This window comes from Xenopus laevis, chromosome 8L, assembly GCF_017654675.1.
Source record: "Xenopus laevis strain J_2021 chromosome 8L, Xenopus_laevis_v10.1, whole genome shotgun sequence".
Classification (NCBI taxonomy): Eukaryota; Metazoa; Chordata; class Amphibia; order Anura; family Pipidae; genus Xenopus; species Xenopus laevis.
The window spans coordinates 118,282,017-118,294,478 of record NC_054385.1 but is presented as its reverse complement, the minus strand read 5'-3'; the positions used below and the strand labels follow the sequence as shown (position 1 = coordinate 118,294,478).

The 12,462-nt window shown below is 43.3% G+C and overlaps 1 protein-coding gene across 1 annotated transcript; it reads right to left on the bottom strand.

Annotated features, from left to right (window-relative positions):
• Positions 1-334: 334 nt before the first annotated feature.
• mcl1.L (MCL1, BCL2 family apoptosis regulator L homeolog) lies at positions 335-5,899 on the bottom strand. Its single transcript, NM_001137583.1, is given in 3 exon segments — positions 335-451; positions 1,629-1,876; positions 5,431-5,899. Coding segments are annotated over 3 exon segments (834 nt in total).
• Positions 5,900-12,462: the final 6,563 nt, after the last annotated feature.

Genomic DNA, 12,462 nt, shown 5'->3' with positions numbered 1-12,462 from the left:
GTACAGACCAAGGCAAGTAAATGTCTTTCCCTGTGATTTCTTTTCTTGGAGGGACACGATAGTGTCTTTTTAAGAAATACAACTCAAAAATATATTATATTTGGGGGAAAATAAAAATATTTGACACAGTCAATCCAGGGGACTTGGCAATGTCTTTTCCACTTTCTCAGAAACTCATATGGGACAGCACAAGCAGCCAACGGTAGTACTGCCTCCTTGATTCTGGCCTTCTTGCTATTCCAATTTCGTTTCCACAATCGTGTTCCGGAGATGTTAAAGATTGCAGAAAACACTATAGTGCAGATTTAAAAAGCCTTCGGCACTCACATTCAGTTCATCGGATCATGTACGCCAAACCGGCCCCAAGAACAGCAACACTTGAGAAAGCCATCAAAACAGTTTTCAGTCCACTTTCATAATCTTCTATGTGAAAAAAGTCCACAAAGCCATCCTATGAAAAAAAAAAAAAAAGTTAGATTATAATTCTCACTTAAACACAAAAAGTAATAGGCTGCTCTTAACCATCTACCACTAAATGAGCTACTATGTCCCAATGGTCACCCCTTTTAGATCATGAATTTATTTCACACATGGGCTGTGCTGAGCCACTCACTCTCCCAGAGCTTTATATTTATTTACCTATTTTAAAGGCGCTTGTTTTATTTCAAAGGAATCCGGTCATTGGAAAACTGTTTTTTTCCCAAAACGCATCAGTTAATAGTGCTACTCCAACAGAATTCTGCACTGAAATCCATTTCTCAAAAGAGCAAACAGATTTTTTTATATTCAATTTTGAAATCTAGCTGCCCCTGGTCATGTGACTTGTGACTGCACTTTAGGAGAGAAATGCTTTCTGGCAGGCTGCCGTTTTTTCTTCTCAATGTAACTGAATGTGTCTCAGTGGGACATGGGTTTTTACTATTGAGTGTTGTTCTTAGATCTACCAGGCAGCTGTTATCTTGTGTTAGGGAGCTGCTATCTGGTTACCTTCCCATTGTTCTTTTGTTTGGCTGCTGGGGGGAGGGAAAGGAAGGGGGGTGATATCACTCCAACTTGCAGTACAGCAGTAAAGAGTGATTGAAGTTTATCAGAGCACAAGTCACATGACTTGGGGCAGCCGGGAAATCGACAATATGGCTAGCCCCATGTAAGATTTCAAAATTGAATATAACAAAAATCGGTTTGCTCTTTTGAGAAATGGATTTCAGTGCCGAATTATGCTGAAGCGGCACTATTAACTGATTCATTTAAAAAAAAAAAATTTCCCCATGACAGTATCCCTTTAAGGGCATTTATTTTATTTTACACACCAGGCCACTCCAGACAACAATGTAGTATGTGCTCCTTGGATAAAGGGTAATGGTTTCCAGTATCTTGAGATAGCTGGCCAGATTAGCCCTGTGCATGTAGTAGCCCTGCTGCAGAGACAATAGCAGGAATACCAGGAGACACTCCCCCCCCCCCCCAACTCATGCACAACTAAAAGTAAAGAGATTTGTCCCTTAACACCACCCTTCTACCCTCTTATAAAGCAGTTTCAATTTTGAGGGGTATTTCCCCTGTTCTATCCTTTGATTGCATGCCGAATGATCACATCCCAACTTTTCCTTTAAAAAAAGAATACTCACCCATCCCTTTTCCTGTATTATCCAGTCTTTTTTGCTCATCATTAGGAACTGCGTGAAGTGCTCTGCCAAAACTCCGATGCAGTCTTCAAGGTTTAAGCTCTTTAGATGCTTTGCAACAAACGCGCCAAAGCTTATGACCGTAACAATGCGGCCCCAATTTGTAACTCCGTCATTAAAGACCAAAGCGGGAACCTCAGAAAGTTTCTGCAAGTCTTCTCTGCTATGTATAGACAACCTTTGTAGCATGCCTGAAATAAGGGGTGAAACAGACAAGTTTATAATACACCTATTTAAAAAGGAGCAGACGGTCTCTCGTGCTGCGCTCACAGGCTCCATCTAGTGGGCACAAACCTCTACTACAGCAATATTTATCAAATTTGCACTTTTTTGCATCTAAAAAGGTCAAGTTGTGACAGATGTGCACTCATGTTCCAAGCTAATACACACACCCCATAAGTAGTAAAAAGGCACTAAGTTTGCCCTTGAGCATTAACTCAGCAACCAATGGGATGTTTGCTTTTAAACAGGTGACCAGTAAATTCTACCTGCTGATTAGTTGCTATGGGTTATTGCTCCAGAGCAAACTTAAGTGTCTTTAATTACATAACCCCCTAAATGCCTGTGGGAAACTGCAAGGAAGGCTGTGGCCAGTCAGACTAACAATGGAAGAATGAACACTGAAATTACACTTTTAAAGTAGCCATGTGAACACAAATCTCAATAGACAAATACTAAGGGAATAACACAATATAATTTTAACTTTTAAATAAACGGTTTTAAAAGCATAAGCAAAAACTATTGAAAAGGGTTTCTAGTCTCTGCCCTGCTGACTCCTGATTAAATAGATATAAAGCTGCAAGCCAGTGGGATTGAAAGATCTAGGGGAGTCTGGGTTCACATTAAATAGCTTTAATAAGAGTAAAACAGAGCAGCCAGAAAAACTATACTGTACTGTCAATAGCATTCACAGAAGTAGATCAGAAAGTTGCTTATTGCAACAGTTTGATTATACAAAGGCAAGTTCCCCTTTAAACTACTCAATAATTGCTTTAGAATATGAAGGGATGTACCCCCAGATAACACAAAGCATCAAGAGATACAGAAGGGGGGTTTTGTCTTGCTTTAAATTAAGTCAGGGGCAGAGTGAAGGCTGAACTATATTCACAACAGCTTGTTATGGAACAATTTATCCCTCAAACAAGTATCTTTCAGCCATGCCCAATACTAGTTACTCTCCATGTTTCTATCCCATAAAAGTTGCCTTGTCCTGGTATTTACCTGCAGAAATCACCAAACCTCTTCTATGGGAAACTCCACATATACGTAGGACCTCTGCTCAGCATCACATGTCTTAATCTCAGGGACCCAGATGTTCCATGCCAACCTTAAGATTATATGAAGAAAGCTGGGAGTTGCTGGCCCGCAAAATCCAGGCTAAGACTGAAGCCATCTCAAGCTATATATCCCAACAGCACACGTTACTCAGGTATGAGGTTATACCTTAGCATATGTACAACATGCATTTTCTGGATGTAAGTGGGAGCTGCCATACTGACCGACTACACTGAAGTGATCACCATACACTATCTGTAGAGATCAACTAAACAGACAACATTATACAGCAGCTGATACACAAAATAAAACAGGCTCCCACCCAAACCGCTTCACTCCACAAACATTCTTACATCTCTCTCTGCAGCACTTTACATGCCAGAAAAAGAACAGAGAAACAGAAGTAATGGTGGACTTCCTATTTCCTAATAAAGAACAACCTCAGCTGCCCAGGAGCCACAGAAGAACTAAAAGCAGCCCTTATATTCCACATTACGTGACCGGCAATAATGCATTTAACTGGGGCACCTTTTTTACAGAGCAGCAGCAGCAGCATTGTGCAACTATACTGGCAGTGACCTTTGCAGCTTATTGACACAGAGTTACAGGAAGCAAGAGTTTAAGGAAATTAAATATTCTTTATTTCGAAATACAAAAAAAGCAAAAGTTACAAGTGTCCCCCAAAAGTCCAGGCAAAACAGAAGTTCCATTTTAAGATGAACACAGGGCTGATGTAGGGGGATGGTATAAAGAATGGCACAGAGACAGGCTGCTTTGCATGTAAAGCCTGGCACAGACATCAGAGAGAAGCAGAAAGCCAAGCAAGCAGGACATGGCTGCTGTAAACAAATGAGTTCATACACAAGAGGTTCAGCCCCAGGTAGAGGCAAGATTGGGTGTAGGGGGAGGGGAGCTGCAGCCAACAGCTGTGTGTGCACCAGCACATACACACTAACCCTACACAGGTGTTCACCAGGGGTTCTTCAACTTCCAAACACTTTTTTTCAGTTCAATTGTTTTCAGATTGTTCCCCAGAAATAATTTTTCAATGACTTTCCATTTATTTATTTATTACGGTTTTTCTAAAATCTAAGTTTAAAATTGAATGTTCGTGTCTCTGGTGTTTGAGTCTGGCAGCTCAGTAATTCAGGCGCAGACTTTAAACTGTTACAATTTTGCAACATTTAGTGGATACATTTCTCAGCAGCATCTCTGGAATATTCGCAACTATTGTATCAATTCTAACAGCTGCCTCTAAAGGGGTGGTTCACCTTTAAGATAACTTAGTATGTTATAGAACGGCCACTTCCGAGCAACTTTTTTTGTTTTATAGTTATTTGCCTTTTTTTTCCTGACTCTTTGCAGCTTTCAAATGGGTGTCGCCGACCCCTTCTATAAAGCAAACGCTCTGTAAGGCTACAAATGTATTATGGTTACTTTTTACTCAACTTTATATGCAGACCATCGCCTATTCACATTCCAGTCTCTTATTAAAATCAATGCATGGTTGCTAGGGTCATTTGGACCCTAACTACCAGATTGCTTAAAATGCAAACTTAAGTGCTGCTGACGGTATCGGACTGGCCCACCAGGAAACGTCCCGGGGGGCCCAGGTGTCAGTGGGCCCTTGGCTGCTAAACATTTGGCCTATTTCATAGCCATTCCCTATTTCTATTTGAAAAGTAGGCTAAATAGAAGGAATAATTACAGTATGTAAAGAAAAGAGACTAGGAGAATAGAGGTTGAGTGAGGAGAGGAAGAATAGTAGTACTGAGAGTGGGCCCCTGGTCTAAGGTTGTTGGGTGGGCCCCTGGTCTAAGGTTGTTGGGTGGGCCCCTGGTCTAAGGTTGTTGGGTGGGCCCCTGGTCTAAGGTTGTTGGGTGGGCCCCTGGTCTAAGGTTGTTGGGTGGGCCCCTGGTCTAAGGTTGTTGGGTGGGCCCCTGGTCTAAGGTTGTTGGGTGGGCCCCTGGTCTAAGGTTGTTGGGTGGGCCCCTGGTCTAAGGTTGTTGGGTGGGCCCCTGGTCTAAGGTTGTTGGGTGGGCCCCTGGTCTAAGGTTGTTGGGTGGGCCCCTGGTCTAAGGTTGTTGGGTGGGCCCCTGGTGTCCCAGTCCGACACTGGCTGCTGAATAAAAAGCCTTAAATAATAAAGAATGAAAACCAATCAGAATATCACTCACTACACCATTAAAAGTTACTAAATGTTGGGAACATTTTACAGGGTCGGCGACCCTGCTGCTTTAGAAGGTGGAAAAGGACGCTTGAATATTAGAAAAACGGTCACACATAGAAAAGAGAAAGTAATTGGAAAAAGCGGTTATTGCTGGTGATCTGTCTGAAAACAACCAGTCGTTGAACAACCCGTTTAAATGCATGCTACCATGAAAGAGAGAGCAGTTTTAAAGGGGAACTTGAAGTGAAAGCCCCAGTTCTCCCAGAGCAGCTGTGGGATAGTAGAGTAAGCCATGCTCACCCGTGAAGGCCATGTGGTGCTTCTCTATAATCTCTCCCCCGACCCTCAGCAGGGTTTCCAGGGCTTTGTGGTGGACGCCATGTTGGAGGAGACAGGAAGCCTCTAATTCGCCGCTCTCCTCGCCGCTGTACACGCGGTAGAAAGCGAGAATGAGCTGCTGGGTGTCCATATATAATCCATCCTTAGGGCACACGGGGCTGTCCGGGGGAGACGTGGAACCCTGGGATCCGTTATCCATATCCTCATCTAATTCATCCTCCTGGGAACAAGGCAGCGACCCCCCGTTGTTAAAGCCCAAGCCATTCAGCTGCGGCCTGTGCGTGTCCATAGCGGGGTCCCACGGAGAAGCCCCACGCGCGCTCAATGTCTTCTCTGAGGAGGCGCCGCCGCCGCCCGAGCAGTAAAACTGGCAGGGAATGAGGAAACTAGTCGAGGGGCGCTGCTTGGCAATTACTGACTGGTGCATCATCTTCTAGAAAAGGAGAAAAAAAAAACCAAAATGGCGCCTAATCCTAAAGACCTTGTGTGTCTCTCAGCAGCAGGGAGAGAATGAAAGCACTAACTCCGTTTCACGCAGAGACGTTCTTTATATAGACCCGCCCCGTTTAAAAAGCAAGCCCTTATATGGCGTCTCTTTCCTTCCGCTACGTTTCTATTTTCTTTATGAAGCAACGGCGTTCCCACGAAGTTTTACGTAAGGGTTTTTTTTTTCGTCTAGCGATAAGAATTCTTTAGACATTTTTTTATACTATTGTTGGAGGGGGGGAGGGGTGCGGACGTGACGTGACGTCGCCTTTCCTCAATCACACAGCGTGACGAAAAAAGAAAAAAAAAATCAATTGTACGAAAAATAAAAAATAATCATCATCGGAGTTAAATGGATTTTGGGAAGAAAGGAATCATTTAGACTAATGTTGGTTATGAGGCTCGCGGTATAACGGCCTTGGATTTTTCCGGGCTTTTCTGGAAAAAACGCGGCCGTACGTGTCACTAGTCACGTGATTCTCACGTTTTACTAACAGTGGCAAATGTGAGATAAAAATACCTGAGAGGTGCTAACTGGAAGCTCCAGACAGCAAAATATTCTTCTTGGATTCCTGGATATCCATGGATTTTCGGGTTAAGGTCACACTGGGAGATTTGGGGAGATTAAGTCGCCTGGCGACTAATCACCTCTTCTTCTGGGCGACAATCTCCCCGAATTGCTTTTCCTTGCCTTCCCGCCTGCTATAATGAGAAATCGAAGTCGTCTGAAGTTCCTCGTGAGGCAACTTGGGAAATCGAAGCGCCGCGAATGCTGCTGTGCTGGCGATTTCTCATTATAGCCAGTGGCAAGGCAGGGGGAAAGCAATTCGGGGAGATTGTCGCCAGGCAACTAGATCTCCCCAAATCTCCCAGTGTGACCTTACCCTTATACGTTTTAGGGCAGAGACACACAGTCAGATTCTGGGAGAATAGTCGCCTGACGACTTCGGAAAACAAAGCACTCCAAGTGCATCACGCCGGCGATTTACATTCTACCCAGCGGGAAGGCAGTTTGGAGAGATTAGTCACCCGAAGAAGAGGAGATTTGAATCTGACCGTGGGTCTCTGCCCTCAGTTAGGGTGGTGGCAGATGTGGCTACTGGGGGAGATTAGTCACCCAGCGACAAATCGGCTCTTCTTCGGGCGACTAATCTACCCTAAATAACCGTTGGGATGGCAATTGGAACGCTTTGTTTTTCAAAGTTCCCTCACGAAGAAACTTCCGAAGCAATCCGAGTGCCATCCCACTAGCGATTTATATTCTAGCCGTCGGGAAGGCACTTAGGGGAGATTTGTCACCCAAAGAAGAGGCGATTTGTTGCTGGGTGACTAATCTCCCCCAGTAGCCACGTCTGCCACCACCCTTAAGCTGGCCATAGAAGTGCAGATTTACCTTAATATCGGACGAACGATCGGACTTCCCCATCTCCCGACCTGCCACTAACCTTTCAAATTAAATAAAGTAGTAAAAGAACAGATCAGACAATGTTCTGCCCCTGACAGCAATCGTACGAAAGATATATCCGGTCTCCCACTGATATCGTCAGATCGGCAATACATGCAGAGATATTATCGGCAGCTGACAGAAATTTTCTAACCTGTCCGATCGTCTGAACGACCGATCGACACGGCACGAAAAATTACGAAACGGAAATTCTTACAATCAAATCAATGCATCCCCATGGCAGGAGGGGGTCTGGGGAAACTGGACAATTCAATTCATGAACCACGAGAGCACCAGGCTGTGATGTTGTGGGGCAGGCTGTGCATCATCATGGGGCTATGACTTGGCGCGATCACTGCATCATTCTAGGAAAATCCTGCCCGGATTCCCTATTTTGGAAAACAGTTTTAACCTGGGCAGCATTTCCAAAACCCAAGCTCCCAGGGTCAAAACTGGACAGGTAGCAATCCTATCCTTCTTCTATTTTTATCTTTCTTCCCTATTAAAAGCATTGGCAACAAGCATCATTTTTACCTGCCAGGGCAGAAAAGTACCAGTCATGTGGAAACCCTATTAGCAGGGATTGGGAATGTGGTTAAGCCTGCACTAGAGTTATTTATTCAATTTGGGGCCCCATTTTACTAAGTTGATAGCAGCCACCACGGGGCTTGGTCGGCCAGAGGACTGATAGCCAGTGCCCCTAGCAGAGAGGGCCCTGTTAACTGAGTAGTTAAATAGCTGAGAACTATGTTGAATAACAATGATAGTCCATCAGTTTAAGCCTCTTCAAATCACTGCAGTTGCATAAATATTTACATACCTGTGTAGTATGCCTAATTTCCATAGTCCTCTTTGTGTGACGTTATTGTTTTGCAAAAATCCTGCCCCCAAGTATGTGAAATAGTGGCCCACATCATGTACCAAAATAAATAGTACAATAACAGTTTTCCATACTGTACCTTCAATATAAAACATTATTTAAGATTCAATATCCACTGTTTTCTGACATTTTATTGCATGTTCCTTGGGTTTTCATTGCTTATTACTTGCACCCACAGTGTGTGTAAGCTTGGATGAGGAGACCAGTATCCTATTTATTTGTCCCAGGAATTTTATCTCTGGAAATGCCCCACAACATGGCAACACAGGATTCTTTTTTTCTCCCTTATGGGTCTGTACTCATAGAAGAGAACTAGACTGCTAATTAAAGGGGTCGGTCATATATTAACCTGTAGTATGTTATAGATGGACTTTTTAATTCATCAGTAATGCAGCCTTCCTATGCTACCTGTTATGATTGTGATGGGGATCACCGACCATGGCAATTTAAAAGACAGACCTGCTCTTTAGGAACAATTTTATAATTGTACTGATTTTTAATTATCATCTTTTCAGAACTCCTCCTATTGATGTTGCATTGAGACTTCCATAATACTGCTTGGTTTCCGCAATACATTGATTATACGCAATACATTGATTACACGGAGAGATCCGCTCGTTTGGCGATGTCGCCAAACGAGCGGATCTCTCTCCGATATGCCCACCTTGAGGTGGGCAATATCAGCCTGATCCAATCGTGGGCCCTAGGGCCCAACGATCGGATCCTAACGAATGGGAACGGGCGGTCGGATCGCAGGACCGCATCAACAAACATATGCGGCCGTGGGAAGGGGTGGTGGGCGCTAGGACCGTGCGGCCGCCTGGTCGGACCGCGCGGCCTAGGGGGGCCCGTCATTGAAATCCGGCGCTGTCTGGCCGCCCGTCGGGGGGCCCCATACACGGGCCAATAAGCTGCCGACTCGGTCTGTCGGCAGCTTTTATTGGCCCGTGTATGGCCAGCTTTAGAGTGCTTAAATACCAGCTGGACTATTATGAAGGTGAAACTTGTGTGATATTATCTCTACACAATTTAATAGCATCATACAAATGCCTGGCAGTGTTTATTTTTTATATATCAGGTGTGAGTGGTCATATTTTCTAGTATTTGTTTCTGGTTTTGGCTCCATCTAGGCTGGGAATATATCTGTGAGATTAAAAAGCAGGGACATAAAAGTCATTGGGTCATTTCACCGTATTTATTTATCAAGCTGAATATTTCCTCATTCAGTCTTTATCTGGCAGGAGTCGAAATTTCCCCTGATGGACATAACGTCAGTGATATAATTACCTAGTTATGTTGCCATAATTACCTATTTAATGGCAAACCATTTTATCAAGGTCTGGGTAATATCTATACTCTATAAAAGCTGCTTTCTGTCTGTTATAAATTGGTACTGAGCATAGGTGCATTGTAGTACCAGATTAACATCATGCAGGACTCTTGTGTTGCCCACCTTGGGTGAAAGCATTAAGTCACAATAATAAACTAGTAATCATCATAACAATCAAGTAAAGTAGAAAACTTTTGGAAAAGGTATCTTACTTGAAGAGATATTAGTACATGGAGGAAAAAACAAGAGATTAATGCCCAAAAAGTTTAATACTATTTTTTTTCTAAACAGATATAGCAAGGTTTTTTTATAAGTTATAAAAGGGAATTCCATTTCTACTTCCTTTCAGTAGCTGTATATCAGACTAATGTCATATAGGCCTGGTATGTCATCTGACAAAAAAGCATCAGACTGAGGGTATCCTAAAGCATTATCAATGGTCTCTAAATTGCAAATTATTGTTTTGCAACCCTTCAACCTGGGGAAAAAGTAAAGGGATACTGTCATTGAACATAATAATTAATTAATTAATTAATTAATTAATTAATATCCCCACTACTACAGAGACCCCTCTCTCCCTACTGTACCTTCTATCCCACAGTCCCTACCCAGAAACTATTATCCCACTGTTACTATAGGCACCATCTCTCCCTACTATACCTGCTATCCCACAGTCACACTCCCTTCCCAGAGACTATTATCCACTGTTACTATAGGCACCATCTCTCCCTACTATACCTGCTATCCCACAGTCACACTCCCTTCCCAGAGGCTATTATCCACTGTTACTATAGGCACCATCTCTCCCTACTATACCTGCTATCCCACAGTCACACTCCCTTCCCAGAGACTATTATCCCACTGTTACTATAGGCACCATCTCTCCTTACTATACCTGATATCCCACAGTCACACTCCCTTTCCAGAGACCATTATCCCACTGCTAATATAGACACCATCTCTCCCTACTATACCTGCTATCCCACAGTCACACTCCCTTCACAAAGACTATTATCCCACTGTTACTATAGGTACGATCTCTCCCTACTATACCTGCTATCCCACAGTCACACTCCCTTCCCAGAGACTATTATCTCACTGTTACTATAGGCACCATCTCTCCCTACTATACCTGCTATCCCACAGTCACACTCCCTTCCCAGAGACTATTATCCCACTGTTACTATAGGCACCATCTCTCCCTACTATACCTGCTATCCCACAGTCACACTCCCTTCCCAGAAACTATTATCCCACTGTTACTATAGGCACCATCTCTCCCTACTATACCTGCTATAACAGAGTCACACTACCTTCCCAAAGACTATTATCCCACTGTTACTATAGACACCATCTCTCCCTACTATACCTGCTATCCCACAGTCACACTCCCTTCCCAGAGACTATTATCCCACTGTTACTATAGGCACCATCTCTCCCTACTATACCTGCTATCCCACAGTCACACTCCCTTCCCAGAGACTATTATCCACTGTTACTATAGGCACCATCTCTCCCTACTATACCTGCTATCCCACAGTCACACTCCCTTCCCAGAGACTATTATCCCACTGTTACTATAGGCACCATCTCTCCCTACTATACCTGCTATCCCACAGTCACATTCCCTTCCCAGAGACTATTATCCCACTGTTACTATAGACACCATCTCTCCCTACTATACCTGCTATCCCACAGTCACACTCCCTTCCCAGAGACTATTATCTCACTGTTACTATAGGCACCATCTCTCCCTACTATACCTGCTATCCCACAGTCACACTGCCTTCCCAGAGACTATTATCCCACTGTTACTATAGACACCATCTCTCCCTACTATACCTGCTATCCCACAGTCACACTCCCTTCCCAGAGACTATTATCTCACTGTTACTATAGGCACCATCTCTCCCTACTATACCTGCTATCCCACAGTCACACTGCCTTCCCAGAGACTATTATCGACTGTTACTATAGACACCATCTCTCTCTACTATACCTGCTGTCATACAGCCACAGACAGACAAAGGACAGTTGTCGTTTCTTTGCCACCCCCCCCTCCCCAAGACAGTAGTAAATATAGCCATACTAACAGGCAACTCCCAAACAATAACAAACAAATAACAATGGCCGTGTTACAGAGCTTCTGGAAATTACAATGGGATAGTCACAGGTATATGGAAAAGTACAGGGTACTGAACAATGTCAACAGCACATGCAAAACAACGAATTACAATTTAACAACAGGTCTAGACTTATCAGAATTACAATTAAATCACTCAAGGTTTCCAGGGTAATATGAAAACAATCCCTACTGTGAAAGTGTGAGACTAATTGAACAAGTGCGGTTACCCATATCAACCAATAAGAATACATTTTCATCAGTCTACTACAATCTAGAGAATAAAAACAACCTAGGTTTGTAATGTAAATCAGGGCCAAATAATTTAGATCTTTACTTCCCCTTTAAGTATTTTTTGCTAGTTCTTTCTTGCTCTAACCTACGCCTACAGCTTTTGTTCTCACTCCTGAATTAGGTGGTTTTTTTTAAAACTTGAGTTTCCCTGGCGGTATTTCAGGCACTTTGTGTAAACTCCATCTCACTGCCAGTGTGAATTGATCAGTGTTGCTGGGGACACCTTTGCACGTAGTACTAGGAACTGAGGAGAGGAAAGGGGAAGTCCGTTTTAATATGTGGATTTTCCTGTCATTATGTGTTTTATAAACCAAGGGTAGTTTTTGATTAAAAAAAGAAAGTGGAGATCTTGATTTTCTCTATATCACGGGTTTTCCCTGCAATTTTGTGCCATTGCATTTACCATATGTAGTTTCAGTGGCTCAGTAAATCCACTG